Source organism: Chamaea fasciata, unplaced genomic scaffold (genome assembly GCF_029207755.1).
Source record: "Chamaea fasciata isolate MVZ Bird 193981 ecotype frontalis unplaced genomic scaffold, bChaFas1.0.hap1 SCAF_5, whole genome shotgun sequence".
Classification (NCBI taxonomy): Eukaryota; Metazoa; Chordata; class Aves; order Passeriformes; family Sylviidae; genus Chamaea; species Chamaea fasciata.
The window spans coordinates 36,361,276-36,385,298 of NW_027094090.1; the positions used below are offsets into that span (position 1 = coordinate 36,361,276).

Here is a 24,023-nt window from a genome sequence, read left to right on the forward strand (position 1 = left end):
ACTGCAGCTTCAGTTCTGAAGACATCTTCTGCTTGTATTCATCAGAAGTTGCTCAGTCTGTGATCTTGGACTGTTTGACAGCTAGGAGCATGTTGCTGAAGAACAGATGATGCCCCATGCTCCTCATATGCAGTCTCATCTCCCATGATGCTGTAGTATCTCTTTGTGTTTCAGATGAAAATCCACTTGTAAAAGAGCGTTTTTACTGACATATGGAATCAAATATGAACACATTAATTCTCCATGTGTTGTGACAGGTGCAGTTTATGAAGCAGCAGGGGATATCTCAGTATACATAGCCTCACTTTGGACATAAGGGACAGTATTTTCAAATAACTAGTCATTTTGATTTTCAGAACAGAAAAGCTCTGTACTTTTAGAAATTAGGGCCCTTCAAGTATGCCTTATTGTAAGCGCCTAGATTAACTAACACTGTCTTTTTTAACCTTAGCTGGTTAAGAATAGCGACCTAGTTTTTCTGTGGCTTGTTAAAATCCTGTAAAGCAGGTTATTTCTTCTGTTACAGCAGAAGTACTTGAATGATGTGGAAAACATGACTTTCTGACTGTCACTCTCCTCTCTGTTAATATTACTCAGCATTTATTTTTAAGATACACAGAGCCTTAAATTCAGTTATGTAGTATGTGTGTACCGGGTATAAGAGTATGTGTGTGTGTATCTGCATACATGTGTGATGGTTATTTTACCCTCCAAAACCATGATCAAACCAAAACCAAAAGGGGACAAAAAAGAAAAAAAAAAGGAAGAAAGAAGGTTTTACATGTAGATACTGCTTCTGTGTATTGAAACTTCTCTTTTTTTTTTTTCAAGGCTTTAAAAAGAGTTGGAAAATCTGTAAATATCCAGGAGGTAATGGATCAGTGGACACTACAGATGGGTTATCCTGTTATCACTATCTTGGGAAATGAAACTACAGACAACATCATAGTCATCTCCCAAGAGCGTTTTGTTTATGATAGTGATACTAAACCCAAGGATCCTGCCCGTGGGGACAACAGGTACTTATATTTCTCAATTGCTATCTTTCAAGATGCTGTAGTTAAGTAAGTGCTTTATGTGTGTATTTTTATGAAAATGGCTTGTTTAGAAATCTGAGCTTTGCTTGGGATCATTAGCATGTGGTGATGCTTTAATTTGACCTGTAGTAAAGTTGAGTCTAATTAAAAGAATTGGAAAAAAACCATGCCCATTTGCATCTTGACAGTTCTCTGTGGCAGTGTCTTGCATCACTCATCTATTTCCTCCCCTTTTCTCTTGATTTTGTCACACTCCATGAAGTAATTTGGAATGTGACTGGAAGGTCTGATAGTTCTTAAGAAATTCTTTGGAGTGGACCTCTGAATGCTGATACATTGAGTAGGCAGATACAAATATATGTCAGCTACAGACCTCACTTGACTTGAGAAGCAGTCAGGAGCTGGACTGGACTTATGTACAAGGCAGAGGGTTCCAGCTCTTTCATTTTTGGAGCCAGCTGAACTGGTCCTATGGAAACTGTTACACTGGCTGAAATCAGCATCTCTGTCTCTACCCCTTTTCCATTTATTAGATTGTTTTGTTCCTGCTCTCTGCTGATTCTATATGCTTCCTTCATCCCAGAGACAAGCTGACATTCCTGGCTGTTCCCGGGGAATCCTCATTGTTTCAAACAGTTTTGACATCGTATTTTAAAGCCAAGAATAGCTGTTGCTAGCTGATGCTAGAGAATTTCAAGATGGCCTTTGAAGTTTCTATATTGACCTGTTCATGCTCAGCGTGAAAGAAGGCACACTAGTAACCTGGAATATTTTGTGTTTGTCCAGTAGATTTAAATTGTTAAAAAATAAAAACTTAATACAAAATGTTGATTGACATATCCAGAGCTTGTAGAATATTCCTGTTTAGAAAGGCCTAAAATGATAGTAACATTTACTGGAAAGTGTTTAGAAGTTCATTATCTTTTTTTAGAACATGAATACTTTGGAACTCAAACATGACACAGAGTAAATAGGTGTTTTTCTGGCTGTATTGGAACAACCTAACAGGTTATTAAGCATCTGTCTAAATTCTGGGCTGAAATTAGTTCCTTTGTGAAAAAGAGATTAAACAACTGAATGTGGACTGTTGGAAGTGTTCATGACTCACAGCTCAGTGCAGCAGGAAAGAGATTCTCCCTTCCTATCTTGAAATTTTGTTTTGTAATAGTATATATTTGTGTAATGTAATGTGAGTGGATTTTACTACTCAGAAAAACAGCAATTATTAGCTTTTTGATTGACTAAAACAGGCATGTTAAGCCTTCTAAGTATTGTAGAAACTTTTAAAAATAGATTTTCTAGGTATTCAGTATTGATTGACGTAACTGCTGCCATAAATTATGAGTAAAGACTACTGGGTATGTACATGATACCAGGATGATATGGTGGGTTGACCCTGGCTGGATGCCAGGTGCCCACCAAAGCTGCTCTATCACCACCCACCTCAGCCGAGCTGGGGAGAGAAAATATAATTAAAGACTCGTGAGTTGAGATAAGGACAAGGAGAGATGACTCACCAGGTACCATCATGGGAAAAACAGAATCAACTTAGAGGGGGTGAGGGGGGACATTATTACCAATCAAATCACAGAAAGAAACTGCATAAATAAACAAAAATCTTAAAACAATTTCCCTGCACCTCTCCCTTTTTCCAGGCTTAACTTCACTCCTGATTTTCTCTACCTTGTTCTGCCCAGCAGTGCAAGGGAACAAAAATAGAGCCAGTGGTCAGGTCATCACATGTCTCTGCTGCTCCTTCCTCCTCAGATGAAGGCTTTTGCTACAGCATGGGGTCTCTTCCACAGAAGACAGTCCTCCACAAACTGCTCCATCATGAGTCTTTCCCACTGGCTGCCGTTCTTCACAAACTGCTCCAGTGTGGGTTCCTCCTTCAGGGTGCAGTCCTTCAGGAACAGGTTGCTCCGGTGTGGGTCTCTTGTGGGGTCACAAGTCCTGCCAGGGCCCTGCTCCAGCACAGGTTTCCCACAGGGCCACAGCCCCCTTCAGGCCTCCACCTGTTCCAGTGTGGGGTCCTCAGAGGCTGCAGTTGGATCTCTGTTCCTCCATGGACCTCCACGGACTGGAGGGTCCCATCCTGCCTCACCATGGGCTGCACAACGGGCTGCAGGGGAATCTCTGCTCCAGTGCCTGGAGCGCTTCCTGCCCCTCCTTCTGCACCAAGATTAGTGTCTGCAGGGCTGTTTCTCTTGCATATTTTCCTTTCTCCAGCTGCTCTTTCCCAGCAGTTTTTTCCCCATGTTACCTCAGAAGTGCTACCCCAGTGACTGATGGGGTAGCTGTGGGTCTCTCATGGGGTTGGCATTGGCTTTGCGGAACATGGGGGGAAGCTTCTGTCAGCTTCTCACAGAAGCCACTCCTGTAACACACCAAAACCTAGTCATGCAAACCCAGTACATGTGAGAATTAGACTAAGTTTTATTTTCATACATGACATTAATTTGTAAATCAAACTGTATGTTGTCATAGGTGGAATGGCCAGGGTAACACCACCAGGGCAAATTCTCAAACGCTTATGACGTTTTGTCCATAGATTTTATTACAATTCTTGTTTCTAAACATTGGAAATAAGATTTAGTGCTAGAGAGAGCTCAGCAAAAGATATTAATGTGAACCCTGCCAGGAATTTAGTATCCTAACAGGCAGTAGCATATATATATATGTATCTCCTTTGGCAGGTCTATTCCCCCTTTGAATTGTTTTTTTTCTATGCTTCCATTTCCTTTTAAGCACAAACCAGAAAGAAACCCCTTGCTCAAGGAAAGCTTTACAGATGAGTTGTTTACTGTAGCCAGTTAGCAGACGGAGCTAATTGGCCACTTCCCAGTTGAAGTTATTTGAAATCTATGTTACATAAGTATAAATACCAAAGAACAGGAACTATATACATTTAGCGAAAGGTGAAACTTACCTATGCCATTCACCTTTCAAAAATCATCCATCAACTTACATTAAAGCCCTATGGCTTAGTTGTGAATTGGTATCTGAGTGTTATAACACTGACCACGCAATTCGTTTGTGCACTGCCCACAGGCACATGTGGCTGGGTATGCACAATGACCATGTGTCAAAAATGTCCTTTCATACCATCAAATTAAGTAAAAAACAAGGTTGAGATACTGAAAATATATTTAATCTTTTAGTTGGTAGTGACCTAGATATTTTTCAGTTGTTTGGCTTTTTTATTTATTTTTTTTCCACTGCTGAAGTGACTGTTGCTTCAGTTATTGTGAAAGCAGTAGACAGGGAAAATGGCATTAGTGTGTGGTCATTTGATAGTTCGGGATGCATTACTCTACCTTACTCTGTCTTGGTTTTTAAAATTGAAAGAGCTGAACTTTGTATGACATGACACAATTTTTCTACAGGTTCACCAAGGAGGGTAGTAGCATTGTTGTGCAGTGCAGTGTTCTGGATGTTCTGTGGATGGCTTTGGTCAGGAAGTTGGCAAGGGTTTGCTGATGCCTACTGATGAGATATATATATATATGTATCTCATGAGCATGCAGGCTTTGGGGGTGTTACAGATCAGTGGCCTAATTCACAGTCCAATAAAGTTGGTGCTTACCTCCCCTGCATGACCCGTGAATTTAGGCGTTGGACTCATGTCTCCCTGGGGAGCCGTAATCGGCACTGTAAATAACGGAGAGCAAATGGTATTTATGCCACATCTGAGGCCATGCTCTTGCAGGGCAGGCAGCATTGGCTTCCTTAGGGTAGTTTATCTATGGATTAATCGTGATGATCATTCTAAACACCATAAGAAGTAGATCTGTACAAAACACAGAAAAATGGTCAGGTCCAGGCATTTCCAGGAGTTTATCATCTAAACAGACAACACAGTACACACTGGAGAGCTCCAGGGGAGGCTCTTAAAGCATCCATCTACCCTGTAGTCTTTCGTTTTCCAGAGGTGGGGCTGTAGTTTGGTATGGCACAGCCATAAATGTCAATTCTATTGCCTTCAAAATGATGAGGAGTTTAAATTTTTGGTTCAGATGCTGTCTAGGCAAATTTAACTTTGCGTTACTGTAGAAAGAGTCACTTCAGAGTAGGTCTTTCAAATGTATCTACTGCATAAGAAATGTAAATAAAGAGGCAACCGAGTATTTTGGAACCATTCTGGTTTTATAAAATGTCTGTGCTTTGCTTTATGCTGTGTATTTATGCAGCAATTAACTGTTAAAAATGAAATGTGATGCTGCATATTTAATTTTTAACTCTGAAGCCATGTAGAGGAGGACAGAAGCAGCAAGCAGATTTTCTAAGTGATAAACGATAAAAGTGAAAATTGTTGATACTTTTGGCAGTGGTTGATGCCTAGTTCATTACTATAAGTGTCTTTAATTTTTCTACAGAAGAAAAGGATTACACATTTTCCAATCTCCTGCATATTTGCGCTCCTTATCATTATACCTGTAGAAGAATGTGTTTCAAGAGCCATTCATCTACAAAGTCTGATTTATTTCTGTGCATACAATCGACTGTATGGCTTACTATAAGCTCTAACATTTGGACTGAAATTATAGAAGGTGTACAATTTCACTTTGTAAACTGAACATAGATTTTGCTTGACACTTATGCTTTCACATGATCCATAGTTCTTACTTTATGAGAAAGTAAAACTAACACTGTTTCTAGAAACATCATTCCTTAGAAGGGCCAAAATCCCCAGCTTTGATTTGAGTGCCAGAGCCTGGGGTTGGTATAATGTTTCAGTAGCAATTTCAGCTTATGCAAGCAAAACTTTGAAACTCCTATTATAACTGTATAATTCATATTCTATCCCCGTATAACAACCCTTTAGTTAAGTGTGGTTTTGGTCCTGGACTCCTATATACCCCTGTGAGAATTGATTACGCCCTTACTTTATAAGGCTCTAGGAGAGAAGGTGATATTCCATCTGACAGGGTTCAGTGGGTTTCCCTGCTTACAGAAAGTGATGATTTTAAGGCACTAGTCTCATCCATCATTATAAAACCGCTCACAGACATGACAAAAAATCTTATGAAAAATAATCTGTGGTCTAGACAATAAACTAACCAGTTTTGATGAAATCTGTAAACCTTTTATATACTATATTGAAAAGCAGACCAAAGCTTTCTAGTTGTGGGTGTGTTTTGCCCTCTAAAACTATACAGAGCTTGTCTCTGTAAAAGTGGAAAATAACCTTTCCAGTGTTATCAAAATAATTAAGTTAATGTTCCTGGGATAATATTCATTTATACAGTGCTCTTATCATGCATGCAGTTTCCATAGCTAATCTTTGCTTGTTCATGATAATATCCTAAAGGGGAATGTCCTGCTTGGCACTGAACACAGCTAGCTGCGAGGAAAGAGAAAAGCAGGAAGATGAACAGATTGGGATATGGACAGGATATGCATACATGCTGTAGTGTGGTAATCCTCAGTGCCTTTCTCTGTATAGCTGAACTGGGGAAAATTCAGTTGCACAGTGCAAGCCATGGACATGACCGCAAAACCAGAGCTGTGCAGACCCATGGGTCTAACACCCTGTAGTAACTGCAACAGCTGAAGGGCTTTGTACAGAGGGCTGCAGAGCTGCTCATCAGTCACTCCACTTCAAGATAAATGATTGACTGCAGAATTTATTTCCCTTCAAGTCTCTTCTGAATTTCCTAGACAAAGCTCCTTTATTTATTCAGGCTTTTAAGAAAAAGGGCTGTGCTTGTCCCTTTACTGATAATGATTTGCATAGTAAAAGCATTGCTGTGTTTGGATATTGCCATGCGTATTCTCACAGAGTTATATAGCATTATTACTTGAGCAGCGATGGGGAACTTACTCTGTCCACTTACCATCTAAGGAGCTGGTTATACACAAACCAAAATGTTAGGAGCACATGGGGAATGCTGATAAATATCTTTGCTATGTTCTTAGAGCAATTGTGGATTAATGTAGCATATGTAGTATTAATTATGTAATAAAAAGGACCATAATATGGACAAATATTGTTCCATAGACTGAGGAAAGAGGGCTAACAAAACAGAAGTAGAAAACAAAGTGCTCATTTACCTCCCTGTCTCTGAGAAATGTCCTCTCATCTTCCATTTTCTCAGGTCCTTTGAGTGTTTTCTTGTTATGCCTTTCATCTTTACTATACCTGAAACATTGCACCTGTATCAGTGTTTCTACCAGAAACAGCTATTGTGTTGTTACCTAGGGAGTATTTGTGATACCCCTAGTTCATCTGGAGTGACCTAAATGTCTGTATATCAGCTGTAATAATGATGAAGGGATCAGGCTCCAGGAAAGGAGGGTAACAGTGTATTAGGCACAGAGGAAATGGAATTAACAGAAATGAGATGAAAATCCCAAGAGGCCTTAGTGGATGACAGAGCTGTGTGTGAACACTGCCAGATATTGATTTAACCATTTTTTTAAGCTGGTCAAGCAGGGACTTGAAAATACTTGTTCTTTCAGAAGAGCAGGAAAGCGTGGGGTGCTCCTTCCCTTGAAACGCACACTGGAGTAGAGGCCAGCTCTATGACACCAATAGGTCTTGTCCTTTGATGTGTGTAAGGACAGTCCTTAACCCCAGCAACCTGAGAGAGGCCAGTGCTGTGCTGAGTGCTACTTGTCCATAGGAACAGGCACAGGGGCTGCCTCTGTCAGTGACCTGGAGCAAACCTGCCTGCCTTGGGCATGTGGTGGAACAGTGCCTTTGCTGTGTTCGCTAGCCCAGCCCTTGTGCTGTGCCCTCCCTGTTGCAATAGGGTTTTTTCTTTTCTGTAAAAGCCACTAGAATGTCCTGGGCTTTTTGTCTTGCTTTTTCATTTTTAGATGCTTTTCTGATTGTTGCATTTAAAAAAAAAATTGAATAGGAAATACTCTTAAAATCTCTTCCGGTACATATCTGTGCTAGTGTCTCGAGCAAGATTTTGCTACTAGCAAAGACGACAGAAATGCCAATTATATTTTAACACTTAATTTTCAAAACCGTTTCACAGCCTCGATTTGCAAGAAGCCCTCCTCACTGGGAAACTTCCAGGATGCTCTGGTGTGCAGTATATAAGCAACTTTCAGTGTTAGAATTTGCAGAATGCTAAAAAAGACAAAGTTAGTTTATTGTGTCGTTGCTTCCTGTGTGGTGGCAGCACTTGTATCCTGATAGAAGTTAGGGTGACAGAAAAGCTGCTGTTGTATTTTATTGTCACTGCAGAATGTGCCACTTTCCTCATCTTATTTGCTAACATTAACTCTCAGGAATTGCTAGATACCCAGTCTAGTTAATTGACTCACATTAATTAAATCAATTTCATGCTGAGGAAAGGAGCATGTACTTGAGGGCAGTGCTGTGTTTTAATATAGAGTGAAGTCTCTGTGAGATGAAGAGGAGAATAAGGACAGCAGTGCTCATGGGGAGCTGCTTAACATGCAGTGGGTAGGAGAGGCAACGGGGCATGGCAGGTTGCAGGCATGAACTGGAGTTGGAGCATTAATGTTGTGTAGCTGGAATAAGCAAAAATGGAGTACCAGGGAACTGGGAAAGGGGTTTAAAGTGAGGGCTTTAGTGAGGGAAACACCAGATTGGGGAAGGCCCAGATAGCATTTGGCAGAGACAAGTTTTATAGAGGGGATGAGGGTGAATAAATGTCATATTTCATTGGCTTTGGAAAAATCAGAGATGTGAGCTCCCCACTGTAGACCAGAGGACAAAACTTCTGACATGCTCCATTTTTTATGTCTTCTTCCTCCTGCTTTTGAAAGTTGCTGATAACGGCTTTCTTTTCTTATCCCTTTGCATGAGCCTTTACACTCAATAGTTGAATCTTGGGTTTTATGGAGAAGATACTTTGGTGGGGGACTCTTAGAAAGTTTATTGAGGAAAGAGAAAGCAGCATAGGAATTATGTTTTAAACTTGCTTAAATTCACAGTATTCAAAGGATAAATCAGAACTGAGCACTGGAATATGCTGAAAAGTATTTGGTACTAAGTCTCTGAGAACATATTGGAAGATTGTAAACATAGCTAGACTGCTGCTCTTTTATTCCTGTGGATCCTTCTCAGTCCGTAACACATCCTTACGCTCTGCTCAGAGAAATCTCAGATCTGTGTTCTAGTCAAGGGGTCATGCTTATGGGTAAGGGACAACACAGACATGGACTTCACATGATCAGCACCTCGAGTGCAATTCTGCCAGGGTGTTTTGCACTGGTGCAAAGCAGAACAGAGGATGTTGGAGAGATTAAGAGCCTTTATTGCAGGGCTAAGAGGCAGCTGTTAGGACAGACACTTAACACTGCTAAAGCTTCTTTGTATCCATCTTTGATTCAGCGCCCAAAGTTGCTTGTCATTTTTGAAACTGAAGCCTTTTGTGTTTTAGTGTAAAAGGTTCTGCTAGGCAGGGAGGAGACAGCATGTGCTGACAAAGAATTTGTAGTATTTGTTCTTTGCCCACATCATTTTTCTAAATTTGGTAAGGTATGCTGCTAGCCCTGGCACTGAAATGAGTGAGTTTTAGATAGCTTCACAATATTGATAACCACCTCATTTATAATTTAACTTTGGATGAAATATTTAGCTAATATTACACAGAATTTTATAGAAGGTTTATTAATGAGATCATTACATTAGTTATGCTATATTATGTTATTATCAGACAGTGCTTTTTTTCTCTCAAATTTGGTACTTTAATTCAGATATACTTATTTAAATTACCTTGTGTCTACCCTTAAAAACAAAAGGATAATGAAGTTTAGACAGGATGGCCAAAGACATACAGCTGTTTTCTAACAGAATGTGCAGACTGTCATCTTAAGGCAGATCCACAGTGCAGAGCCACACATGAGCTCTTTCATGTTACGGCTGCTGCTACAGCAATGAATCTTTTTTTATGTCTGGAACTTTGTGTTGTTGTTACATTGGTAAGGGCATTATATTTTGCATAAGACACCTGGAAAATGTAATTTTTCCCCTTTCCTTTCTCTGCTCTAGGATTTACTTATTGCCAAAAATTATTTCAAAGATTCTTGCAAAATCCAGGAGTAATTAGGACTATGGCAGAGTAAAGGAAAACCACAAAATCTGCGTCTTTAATACATTGCAGTTAAACATGTTAATCGCTGTTATGACTACAGATGAATTATAGTGTCAATTATTGTTTTAAAATATGTGCCTCTAAAATTCATTCCTCTAAAATACATTCCAGCAATCCTGTACTGACATTGAAGGTATTTTCTCTATATATCTTTGTATTTAAGTCCTTATACAGAAAAAACCCTAAACAGTCCATGATCCGTTGTGTAAATAGTTGTTTCTAGAAGCGGCTGTCAACCTTTCATTTGGACTATACCAATATGATTGCCTTTTTAAATATGTTTCTAAATGAAAGCATATAGAATAGACAAATATATAAAATTAGCAGCTGTACTGAGGCAGATCTGCAAATAAAGAAGCTTAAAATCAGAAGCAAATCATCCTAGATGTGCTAGCCTCTTTCAAGACTAGAATATAATCTTCCTAGTCACTCTTGTGTAATTTTAAATATTTCTTCAAACTATAAAGATTATTCACGGTTTCCTTCATGTGTGCAACTTAGTGTAATTTGTGTTCAAAATTAAGATAGGTTCACAATTCCAAATACCTTCCAAATCCCATAGTTTCCCCTCTGAAACACATATTACCTGTATTCAAGTGCCCATCCAATCAAAGCCTCAGACAAAGTAGATGAATCTTAGTAGTTAGGAGGCAAGAATGCTCTACAAGTTGATTTCTGTACATTGATGAGACATCTTCTAAGTTCACTTCTATTAAAAACTTGAAATACTCTTCAAAATCTGACACCTCAGGTGTGAAAGCCCATTCAGAGCCGCCAGGTAGTGAAGCCATTATCTGCCTGGCAGTGCCTGTCACAACCTGGTCCTGTTGGGTTGTTCTGGACTGAAAAATGATAGGTTGGTCTGACTGAAAAATCTAATCATGTCCATAGTTTGGGGCATTAGGGAGGAAGAAGAGAAGAACTGATACAAAAGCTGAGGTAAGTTTTGACGTGTTTGGCTTAGATGGTAACAAGAAGACCAATAATTTCTGAGTACTAATGCATGCCTCACTTGGAATTTTGTTACCTGCTTACACAATACTGTGTGCATATTAGATTGCACCCTACCTTCACTATATCTGGACTTTTGACTGAAAAAATTACTGTCTGTATTACAGCCAGATAGACCTCCTTAGAGACAATGCTGAAACACTATCTTTAATTCACAGAATGCATCAAAGTCCACCAAAGTTTTGTAAAGGAGCATGAAACTCCTCTGCCCAGTATAATGTAGAATAATCTTAGAATAAGCATTATCACAACCACAGCCTTTTTCTCCAGTCTTTTTTTGGTTGCTCATGTAGGCAGTGTTATTAATGTGGTGGGGGTTTTTTTGTTTGTTTATTTGTTTGTTTTTGTCTTAGCTTACCTTTTTATGGTTGACCAATCTGTTAGTCTTGGATGAGGGCAGAACCCCTGTAGCCCCAGAATCCCAGTGTCAGCACTATTCCTTTCCTCATTTTGCTTAAACCCAGCAAACTGTGGAACCTACAATTAATATGGTGTGTGTCACATTTACTGTGCCCTGCTGTTTCTTTTCTGCACTGCATAGTGTTGCAGTCAGAAATTGTCTATCTGTAGGATTTTTGTCTGATTCAGACATCAGGAGGCCCTCTCCTGTTTATACAACTAAAGTGTTGTCCTTTCTGGATTCAAGTTAGCTGACTGCAACCTGTTCCTTGATAAAAAAGTCTGATGTCTGCTTTTTCATCCCCCTATATAGGGATATTCAATTTAATCAGTTACCATACCAGTGTTTCTCATGTGTTTTCCACTGTTGTTTGTATTAAACTCCTTGTTCTCACTTTAAACTCAGGAATTAAGGTCACACTGGGCATATGCAGGTAACCAGTGAATACCTCAAGCTGTGTTCAGGGGATCTCAGTTATTTCAAATTGTTCTTTTTTAATCCATTTTTCATTTCTATTTGTCTTTGCTACAAAGTTAGTGAAATCTTCCCTTCCTATCTGCCATCTTCCATGCTCACAGGGTACAAGGAATCCCTTGACACCCTGTCTGAGTGTAGGAGGTGTAATAATTGTGAAAGAGGGAATAACATCTTCCGTTGTGTTATGCCTCTGGGTACAGCCTACAATCACTTTACTGGCATGTCTTAAATCTAATGAAATCTCTGTGTTCTTCAGTCTTGTGAGAATGATATTCACAACATGAATATATTGTCAGCTCCTCATCCATTAAACAGAACTAACACTCTTGTAGAATTGCACTTAATAAAAATGTGTGATTTCCTGTGATACTCACATGAGCTTCCCCTGGAACCTGAATTACTCCTTACTGAATGAGATACTATACTATATAATAACCTGGGAAAATCTCTTTGATGCTTTTAAATTATCTTTCCCAACACAATCTTTCTAGAAAGTGTGGCTTACAAAATTGTATCCTGCTGAGTTCTGCTTCTTGTATAATCTTTTTCTGTAGTAGGAAGCTGTGAAGCTGTTCTGCTGTTCAACAGCTTTCACTCATTTTCCACTGACCACCTTACATGTATTTGTGCTCTCAAGCCTAGGATTAAATTCTTCCAGGTATCACTGCAACAAGGCTCGTGATTTTATAGATCAGTTGAATACACTTTCAGGTTTTCTGTTAACAATTTATCTTTGAGCCTTCACTATCTTAACATTCAAAATTCAGTGAAAACAAAGGCTTTCTTTTGGCTTGTGTTGTGGTTTGACCTCAGCCAGCATCTAAGCTCTCTGCAGCCACTCGCTCTCTCCCTGCATTGGGATGGGGGAGAGAATTGGAGAAGTGAGAAAACTCATTGCTTGAGACAAAACCACCTTAAGAGGGAAAGCAAAAGCTGTGTGCACAAGCAAAGCAAAACAAGGATTTTAGTCATCACTTTCCATGAGCAGGGAGGTTTTCAGCAATCTCCGGGAATGCCAGACTGCATCATGCTTAAGAGTTATTTGGGAAGACAAATGCGGTGATGCCCCCTCTTCCTCCTTCTTCCCCCAGCTTTATATACTGAGCATGAAGTCACATCGTATGGAACATTTCTTGTGTCACTTGGGGTCTCTTGTCCCGGCTGTGCCTCCTCCCAGCTTCTTGTGCACCCCAAACCTCCTTGCTGGTAGGTTGGGGTGAGAGGCAGGAAAGGCCTTGGTGCTGTGTCAGTACTGCTCAGCAATAGCTAAAACATCCCTTTGTTATCAAAACTGTTTTCAGCAACAGTCAGAAAAATAATCCCATACCAGCTACTAAGAAGTAGTAGCCCAAACCTTGCTAATCTTGCTAAAAGAAACTGTACTTGTCTGGGCAAGAAAAGTGAGAGATCTCTACTGTCTGCCCTCTATACTGATTTAATATCCATATATCACACAATCCTTTACTTAATTCATTATCAGCTTTCTGTGCCTTTTAATTTATAATGAGTATTAAGGCCATTTTCCAGAAACATCTGCAGCCATCCATCCAAATGCTTCTTTTACTTGCCACTACTTGTGTATGTCTCTGGAGATCAGCCAGGTATTCAACTGAAGTAAAAATACAAATCTTTAAATCTTAGTTTTTGTTCTGTACGATTTACTTGCTTTCAAAAGGTCAGATTTTCTCATTACTTTGCCTCTGTGTTTTTTTGTGTGTGTAATCCAAGCACATGAGTTCATGCAGATGACTCATAGCAATACATTCCCGTGATAAGAAATGCTAATGTCAGCATCCTAACCTGTTCAGGGAATCACCAGGGCCACACTGGGAAAGTGTTACCTTCTCAGACACAGTGCTGCTCAGCTGAGCACATGTGTTTATGTATGAGACATCAGCATTTCAATATGGAGAGAGCTGGGAATGGGAAACTAATGCCAAGGAGTCCTTGCTGCCTGTTTCTCATCTTCAGCCACTCTGGATGTACCAGGTTGTTATCTTTAATTGAAGAGACAGAGTTAGCATTTTGGGTATTAAGTTCTGGTGGTTAAAATAGAGAGATAGGTGTCTTAATCAGTTTTACTCTTCGATTTTCTTTTTTGTGCTTTTTATTCTTGAACTATTTTTATGCCTCACCTTATCTCTGTGTTAAATAACTTTAATCATATCCCTCAGTGGTACGAGGTCTTAGATTGTTACGTTCTCAAAATACTTCACAAAGATTAGTAAGTGTTACCAATGAACAAGAAATGGATTCCCATCCCACAGAAATTTTCAACATATCAAAACATTTCCCTGCACTGAATCAAGACAAAAATCAAAGCAAAAATCGGGGAAATTTTGGTTTAGAACATTCATTTCAATTCTGTAATTTAACAGCCTTACATTTCAGTTTCAGTCATTTTAACTTCTCCCTGCAATTTTTTGAAGCAGCAAACTGAAAGTTCTTATTTAAAACAGTAGTTGTAAAATTTTGCAGCAGTGCCTTTTTAAAATACTGTATTTGAAAATCTGTGCTGAAGCCTTTTTTTTCTTAGAAGTACCTTGGTTTTGAAAATTGGCCTTTTTCACTTAAAAATGAAAAAGTTTCATAGGTAAACCCGCATTTAATTAAGGAAGGTTTCTTTGTCAACACTGAGTGGATGGAGAGGCCCATTTAGTTGCTTGCATGTGTGACTGGTGCCAGTCAAGGTGTCATCAGGTATCTTACTTTGCCTTGTGCTGCCACTACACAGGCGAGACAATCCTTCTGGTCTTACAAACCATAGCAGATGTCTCAAATACCCTATGACAGCTCATTTGCCATCACCTTGAATAACTGAATTTATGCCAGAGAAACTGAGTAATGGAAGAGTGATGGTTGGGATTTCACCAGTGCCAACTGATTTCTGTTCTTCCAGCCTGAGATAACTCACAATTCCGTTTCTCAGCCTACTGAGGTATTTGAAAGTACACACAGCTTTTGGTGTTAAGCTTTCCTGAAAGTAATTCTGTAGGAGCTTTGCAGTGGGAGAGATTAGGAAAAAAGGCAGATGGCAAATCATTTGCCTCAATTGACTTGATTGATTTTGTGTGATGCCACTGAATATAGAGCCTGTATATCCTCCTTTGATACCATGTTCTACCTACAGTGAAAATTGTTTTCCTGTGCTCTGATCACGTTAGAGCAGAAGGCTTTATCTCCCAAAGTCTCTTCCCACCTAAATAATTCTATGATTCACATTTATGATTGCCACTACACTTTAAATTAATTATCCTTATTATATTCTGCTAAGAGGCAAATCACTTAATTTGCTTTTGTGTAAAGCCTTTTAATTTTGTCCCTCGTTCTTCTGTTGTTAGATGTACTAAAAAAAAAAAGAAAGGATTTTTTTTTCCTTAAATCTGTACATTGTTCTGTTCTTCTGCCTTGCCATAGTTCTCCTCCTTTGATTTCCTGGCTAAGTATATAATCAAAGACTATTAATAGATGTCTTCTAAATCCAGATGTATGTAGCTTCTTGTAATTTAACTGGGTTTTTATGTGGTTTTTGAGATCCAGCTTTCCCCTTAAGTATTCCTAAACAAATTAATCTGTACCAGGATAAGAGAGAAGAATTGTTCAGAAATATAAGCAAAAAGTGAAAAATTAGATGGTTGAATTTCTTAGTGGAAAGTCATAGACCATGAGATTCTTGAGAAACCTGCACTGGATGTGTTCTCCTATTCAGCCATGAAATAAAGGGTGTGGAAGAGTTCGGTGTCAAGAGTTTTCTGGTAATAGGAGTTTTGTGAGTGCAATAAAAACAAACATTACTTACCAAGATGACAGAAGTATTCCTTAGTGCTAGTTGACATGGTAATAAAAAGACAGATGGAGCTTAATGTTGATAATGAGGTGATACATGTGGGGAAATCAGTTCTAACTCATATACCCAGTGGTAGGTTCTGAAGAAAGTATTTTCTCTCAGGAAAGAGATCTTGGACCTGTGCTGTGGTAGGTAATGTTCTGTAAACATCAGTTCACTGTCCAGACACAGTCAAGCAAGTAAATAGAGCAGTAGGGATTAGTAGAAAAGGAGCATTTAGAAAAGTCTAAAGAGTGTAGAAGAGAAAAGAATTATGCCACTTTTAATCCATGGTAGATATGCCTTTAAAGCACTGAAGCAAGGCTTGGTTTTCTAACCTGAAATAATAAGTAGAAAAAATACAGAGGTGGACAATAAGAAGGATTAAGTACACTTTCTGTGTAAAGAACAGCAGGATAGATTAGAAATCTTTAACCCAGAGGTCTGTAAAAGCAGGAAAAAAAGAGGAGTGTGGTTGTTCACTTTTTGTGCCATTCAAATGTAGGTAAGCTGAATTCTTCAGTGGTACTTTAGTTACAGATGTTCTGTCACTTTATGTGAAGCAGTCACATTGCTTGTATATGTGTGTAATGCAGGATAATAAGCCTTTGAATATTGAGCATATACCTTCATTGTTCTGTAAGTAATGACTAGGAATAGCTCAACCTCTTTGTTTGGTTTTGAATTCAGGGGGGAAGGGAGAAATGCCACTGGAAGAATGTGGTATTCACTGCCAGGAGTATTTGGAAACTTGGTACATCATGGTTACTGGGAAGATGAATCTTGAAAATGTATGGATTTACATGCCAGCAAAAACATTTCGCATTCATTAATATGAAAAAGTAGTTAAAAAGGTGTGCAAAATCTGAAATGCCAGGAACCTTACATTTTCACTTTTAATTACCTGAGATCTTTATTTTGTAAGCAGAGGAAATAAAACTACTGCCCTTTTTCTGGCTTTGCATAGCTCTTTGCAAAGAAGCCACTGAAAACCCAACATTACTACAATATTACTACTCATCAGAGGCAAAAGTGTGCGGCATCATGTTTGTTTAATGTTTTGTGGTCTCAGGATTTGCCCACAAAGGGATCCCAGTTCTTTCTTGCTTAAAATCAAGTTGCAGCCAAGTAATCATCACCAATATGATAATTTTCCAAGTGAATATACTAATATTGCCTACCTATTAATTATGTAATGCTCAAGAAAAAAAAATCTTTATAATCCACAGAGAGCATAATTAGTTTGCTTTTAGTATTGCATTAGTTAGCTTCTAGTATTGCATGTACCTTGGCTGATGCACAATTCTGATACTTCGTGAAACAAGTTCTTCTGATTAATCTTTAAGCTGAATGAACATGCTTCAGTATTATGCATTGATACGGTGCTACAAAAAAATCCACCTATGCATTCCCTTTAATTGTGCATTATCCTGTCAACCTAAGTTTAACTATTTCACATGAGCAGTTTCTCACTTGTAAGTCAGCAATAATTTATTTATACTACCTTTCAACAAGATTCCCCTTTCCTTACATTTCTTGAAGATTGAACACGTTATGTTCAGCACAGTTCATGTTAACGTGTCTGTTCTAGTTTTAGGTGTCTCTCCTCCTCAGCTTCAGAGATTTTTTTTTTTTTAAATTCCTGAAATAGCCTTTAGTTTTTCCACAATAAGAGGTTTGCCTTTAGCTCCCCATCAAAATGATCAGGTTCGATTGTGGAGGGCATTATGTGGGACACCTGTGCAGCTGAGCAGCATCTGAGGCAGACTGAACACACAGTTCATTAGCACCATTTCACCCAGGGGCTGAGTGTGCTATCTGTACAGGCATCTGAGTCCTGCAGACATAATCTTGACAGTAAGAGGACTAAATGGGTTGTTTCAAGTCTTGCTGCCCTGGTCACTGGGCCCTCAAGGCTAGATTCTTACTGTTACTGGAACTGGTTTGTCACAGCAGGCAGCAGATGGCCAGGTGGAACAGGATGCTTTTTTTCCCAATTAGATACATACTGAGAGCATGCTTGTGGTGCTCTCAACATATAAAGAATAAATAAAAGGTCTGCACTACTCTCAGACAAAGCAGGAGGAAAGCAGGACAGTGGGCCCTTTTTTTCCTCTTTGCTCTAAAGTAGAAGACTCCTGATAGAAAAGTGAAAGAAAACTTTGCTTCTTTCTAGTCACACCTGGAGAACACAGTCCCTACAGATTATTCAGAGACAATGAATGGAAGATGCCTTTTTGGAAGGTGAGCCAGATGCATTTCCCTTGCATGCACAGAAGTTAGCTACAGCTTCTTCTGCAACAGCAGCAAGAAGTTTCTCTGAGAATGAGGAGGAATGGAAGGAGAAAACAGATGAACAGAGAAAACAGCAGCAGTACAGTTGGAAAAATGTGGTTTTCTCTAGATGTCTACTAAAAGGACACCTGTGGTTCCTCTGGGAAACCACTAACCAAGAGGGTGAGATTTGGGGGTTCTGGAAAGCACCAAGAATGTTGGGGGTCTGTTATAGTGGGGAGATAAAAGTTAAATTTTCCAGTACCAATATTCCCAACTAAATCCCATATGTTTTCTGGTGGGTGGGTTTTGTGACACTTATTCTGCAGCCAGATTGCCTTTCAGAGAAGGATCTGTCTTTACTTCAGTAGGATTTACCTTAATTGCAGGCAATATAAAATATTTTAAGGTAGCATAAAATTCTTCTCTGTATAGAGATTACAATGTACAGAATACCTTTCTGTGAAGTTTCTTCTCAAAATAATGGGTGTCCATGTGTATGTTCATACGTGAATATTTGTGAGTGTGTATATATGTGCTTAAATCAGCTACACAGGCAGCTTGCAGTATCTTTTATTTTGCAGTTTAGCTTTTTCAGTAGGAGTTGAAGTGTCATAAAAATACCATGCAAATGCAGTTTTAAATTTTTTTCAGATACCTGTGTTCCTGTTCTTTCAAATAAAGTAGAAACTCTATGCTAGATTTTGCCTTATTTTTCTCAATCATAGTTTGCTAGGATCTTTGTCATTTTGGAGAACCAAGTATTTAAAACTGGGTATGTTTCTAAAGGTGACGTATTTCCTAGGAGGGTTTTATGGACAGACCCTAAAATACTGGTGTGTATCTAGTAAGGTATAAGGGATTTAGGGGAGTAGTGAATATAATTTGGTGCATTACTTCACAGCATCTCCTGACTGCCCTCACCTGTTGAACCCAGGAGTTACTGCTTCTGTAGCTAAAGCAGCAGGACACAGTACACACTTGCATCTCATTACTCCAGTCAAGAGTCCAGAATATTAGTTAAGCCAAAAATGAACGTAACTTTGTGTGAAGACCCTGGTTTGGGAACTGGAGAAGCTAGTGGATCAATGGACATCCTTTTCTGCTGATTGTGCTGTGGAGTGTGATAAGGTCCAGCACAAGGAGTGGGCAGACTGATAAAGTGATTAGAATCTTCAAATGACACAGCGTAATTATCCAAGAAGTGTCTGCCAGAGCATGTGCTTATGTAGAATTTATCTTAAGTGCAGGGGTAGAGCTAATTATTTTCCCAGGGTGTCATAGTACCAACATTCAGAGAACCTAAAATCACATGGAAACTTTTTTCTTCTTTCATATGGCAATAAATGCCATGTTTTATTTCCAGTGTCACTGATAGCTCTTTCAGCTGTGTGGTTGTCCTAGTATTTCCCCATCTTTGCTGAATCACTGCTGTATGGACTAAGTTTTTCCCTGCACAAGGTTCTGTTCTAAGCAGTGTGTATTCCTGTGTGTGCTGGGGGCTCTTTGCAGGTGGGTGGGGAGCTGTGAGCCAAGTGTGGTGGCAGGGCAGGGCTCTGTCCCTCCCCCAGCCTCCAAGTCATGCCAGCAAGGCAACCCTTGGAAGCCAGCCGATGTTGACTGTGGCACATTTGGGTGGTGTTTGTAATTCAATGGAGCAGGCTTCTGTGTAAGTGGAAAGGAGCAAGCCTAATTTTTTCTTCAGTTCCGTGGGCTAGTTTTGAAATGCTGTGTACTAGCAGGAGAGAACTGGCCCGCGCTCATCTTTGCACTATTTTAATGCAATCAGTCTAAAATGATATTCTTACTTGTATGAAAGTGGTACTATATGGTGATATCTGGGTTGGGGCCAGTCTGTTGCCATGCTGCCTTGCTTAACTGCACACGTACTCCCAGTGACTGCCTACCTAAGGACCACCTGTAAGGCACCTAAGGCAAAGGAACCACCTGTACCATCACTGAGTGCTTTCCCTTTAATGATTTACCAAATGATATGGCAGGCCTATGAGGGAAATGTCTGCTTTTTCACTGACTGGTGAAATGCTACTTTTGAGAGTTAAGAAGTAGAGGTGATGATGAAGACATGAAGGAAATAATCCCTTCCATCTGTTCTTAAAAATATTCACTTCATACAGTCAATTTCTGTTTATTGAGATAAAGATGTTATTTATAACATTTACTTCAAATGAGAAACAATTTGTAATACCCTGTAGGGAAGATGGAGTCTAATTATACCAGTGTATCACCAAACCCACATGCAGTGTGTTTTGTCCCGTTTGCATTTGCGTAGGTGGTCATAAATGGTGCCAAGAAGTGGAGATCTGTCCCATTCATTTTGTTTTTATAAAACAGCAGCAGTTAAATGCTGTAGCTTTTTAAGAAGTTTCTAGAAGAGTATGGTATTTTTAAACTTTGAAGTCCCTATAAATCAAAGCATGTCCTATGTGGAGGTTTTTTCTAAGTAAATGTAAAGTGTTCTTCTTTTAATAAAAAAAACATTATTTCCTCTTTTGTGAAGTATTTTCTTAAACTAGGAAAAGTTTTGTTAAAAAATCCTCATATGATGATAATGTGTGAAAAAATGTAAAATATAATTTAGGTTGGGGTTTTTTTAATAAATTATTTTTCTTTGTTTTATTGTTAATGCAAATTCATTGCAAAGTCAAAGTAACTTGTTAGAATCCACAGATCTTTACACTGCTACTGAGATGTGTTTTAATTTCTTTGACATGATCCCTGATTGCTGTGAGAAGAATCAGTTCAGTATTTTTGTTCTTAGATTCCCCCTCCTTTGTCTTGCAGCTACTTGTGGCAGATTCCATTAACAATTGCAGTAGGAAATACGAGCCACATCTCATCAGAGGCAATTATATGGGTGTCTAACAAATCAGGTAAAAATAAACTTTCCTCCCAGTGGAATCTCATAAAGCATACTTGTGTTTTCCTCAAATGTATCTTTGGAATTGATCCTAGATAATTGTTTAGTTGCTCTGCACCCAGTTTTAACTGCTTAAAATGAATTGCAAAAAAGGCAGAGCTGGGAAGGGAGGGAGGAGGAATGAAGGATGAGAAACTATGTAGATTTATAATACTGCAGAATTTAGAGAGTACAATGTAAAGTATTTACAAAGAAATGTAAAGTGCTTAGTATTTTATATTTGGCAAGACATATCAAATCATTGATAAACGCAATTCACTTTATTGATTGGTGAAAGTTAAATGTAATATTGTATAATTAAGCAGATATTTTGAGTATAATTTAGTACATGTAGAATTCTAGCATTTTTAACTCAGTCCATAGTGTGAACCAGGCCTGAGAAATAGTTGCTGTCATTAAAATTGTCCTTTTTGATCTATCAAAAGTATTTGTTCTCTCTATTAGATAACTATATGCTGGACCTCAAAAGTGCATTGTTCTGCTTACTACTTACTTTCTTCCTCCTCAGTTCCTGCATGATCATAACGGTAATAGTTATTGTTTGGAGGAGAGTGCTATATACCAATGGCTTTTTATCACCTAAGAAAGGAAGCTCACCACAGAAATTTCATGAAATATTTATCTATTTCCTTAGCACTTCATGCTACATTGTCCAATAGTTTTGGACTAGAGTTGAAGAGAGTGAGGGAAGACACATGGAGACTTGAAAAGAATATTACTATATAGAAGGGAAAAGAAAGATGCATGCAACCCCTTGACACGTGGGCTGTAGAGGGAGAGCTGACCCTCTCTTGTATAATTAGAAAGGCATAGCGATTTCCTTCTAATAGAAGATTAATAGGAGAGAGAGGAGTCAAACCTGTATGAGAAGTTTTTTTTCTCTTTTGTAAGTTGCTAAAATATATTAGTCACATAGGGCTTAGCAGCCAGAAGGGCTGGAAATGAATGGTGTGTGGTCAGTAGAAATCTGAGTACCCCAGCTTCCTAGTGGTATGAAGTATATGTTTCCTGCCCAGATCATTTGCATCCTATGAGAAAGTAACATGTTTTATGCTGCTCCCATGATAGAATGATCTAGAAATGTGCCTGCAACCAGAGCAATTTTTGTACTTGGTAAACATAATCTCATCAAAGCATACAGGTACTGCCTCATTTTTCAGAAACTTTGTGCTTTGGCCGTACTTTTTAACATTAACAGTTACAAAAAGCTTCAAGACCTGTTTGCACTTGCAGAGTCTGCCTTAATGACCTGCTCTACTTTTGTCCTTTAGGGCTCGACTGAACTCTCATTGAAGTTATTAGAAAGGTTCCCACTGTCTTCAGAGCGAGTTGATCATCCCATCTCATTAGGTTGCACATGCATGCCTCCCTCCCTTCACTCCCACCTTCAAAGTTCAGTATATTACTATTATCTACATAGATGCTTCCTCATTGCCTTTTACTTGCAGAGAGCTGTGGAGGAACAAGTCCATAAAACTGCTACCCACTCTTTTAAGATCTACTGCTCCTATTGGAATGCCTTCAAGAAATCAACAAATTAATGATGGCTAGTGTGAGCAATTATTTTGGGCTGGCTACTTTATAGAAATTAAAGAGGAACCTTTCTGAGTCATCAGTCTCATGTGTAGCAGATCAATGACACTGTGATCTATTGTCATTATCCTTGTTCTTCTTCACTACTTTCACTCACTCATTCACTTGCTGTGCCTCATTGAAAATGAGACTGTAAACTTGTGACTACAGCAAGAATGTCCTCTTGCTTCTAGTTTCTCTGGTCTAGCTCAGATGAAGAATTCCTCAACACAGAAATGTCAGTAAGAACATGCCTGAAGGTATGCTACTATGTATTGAGGCTGGTATACGTGATTTTGTGATATTCCTGAGAGTTTTTCTGCAGCTGGTATGTTTGTTTTATGGGGATGAGGGAGGCATTCTCAGACTCCAAAGGACAATTTCCAGGTTTGATTCTTGTGGACTGGAAGAATCTTGAAGACTTTCTGTTGTATAGAGGACAGTTTCAGTACTGTCCCAGTGGGTAGTCTTGGAAAAAGTCTGCAAGCTGGAGGTGAAACAAACTGCTCCAGAGGATATTTGGAAGACTGGAAGTGGTCACATTGTTCTTCAAGTGAGTGTAATTAAATGCAGATCCTCAAATCAACTTTGGAGTAAATGCTGTTCATGAGGATGGTTTCTGTGTGCTTTTTAGGAAAGAGTTGGCAATTCCTTCGTGTTGACTAAACTATTGTGCTGAAGGAGCTTCCAGTGTGACTGGAAGAGTGGATAGGAACTAATTAACCAAAGAGCTATGAACAGTGAGAGAATGAACAAGCTAATGAACAAGCTCTGTTGCTTGTTACTGTGGTGTGTTTACCTTGGCTGGACACCAGGCACCCACCGAAGTCACTCTATCATTCCCCTCTGAAAGTGGACGGAGAGAAAGAATGTAACAAAGTTCTCATGGGTCTGGGATAAGGTCTGAGTTAGAGATCCCTCACCTCTCAGAAAAACAGGCTCAAAATGGGAGCAGGATAATGAGAAGTAAAAGCAGATCTTAAAATGCCTTCCCCCCATCCCCAGCCTTCCCTGTTTCCCAGCTCTGTCTCTTCTCCCCTAGCAGTGCAGGAAGAAGGGATTGGGGGTTATGGTCAGTTCATCACACATTGTTTCTCCCACTGCTCTGGGAGAGGAGTCTTCCCCAGCTCCAACATGGGGTCCCTCCCTCAAAGTCACAGCCTCCTCTCAGGAATCCACCTGCTCTGGTGTGGGTCTCCTCCATGGGCTGCAAGTGGATCTCTGCATCCTTGTGGTTCTCCTTGGGCTGCAGAGGCACAGCTGCCTACCATGGTCTGCACCATGGGCTGAAGAGGAATCTCAGCTCTGGTGCCTGGAGCACCTCCTGCCCATCCTTCTGCACTGACCTTGGTGTCTGCAGGGTTGTTCCTCTCACATGGTCTCACCCTGCTCTTCTCTGGCCACAAAT

The 24,023-nt window shown here is 39.4% G+C and overlaps 1 protein-coding gene across 1 annotated transcript in view; it reads left to right on the forward strand.

The window, feature by feature from the left end:
• TRHDE (thyrotropin releasing hormone degrading enzyme) overlaps window positions 1-24,023 on the forward strand; it is a 213,232-nt gene that overhangs the window by 139,387 nt on the left and 49,822 nt on the right. Inside the window, exons 9-10 of the mRNA XM_066183262.1 lie at window positions 832-1,019; window positions 20,908-20,996. Of these exons, the coding sequence (XP_066039359.1) occupies window positions 832-1,019; window positions 20,908-20,996 (277 nt within the window). The remainder of the gene's footprint in view (window positions 1-831; window positions 1,020-20,907; window positions 20,997-24,023) is intronic.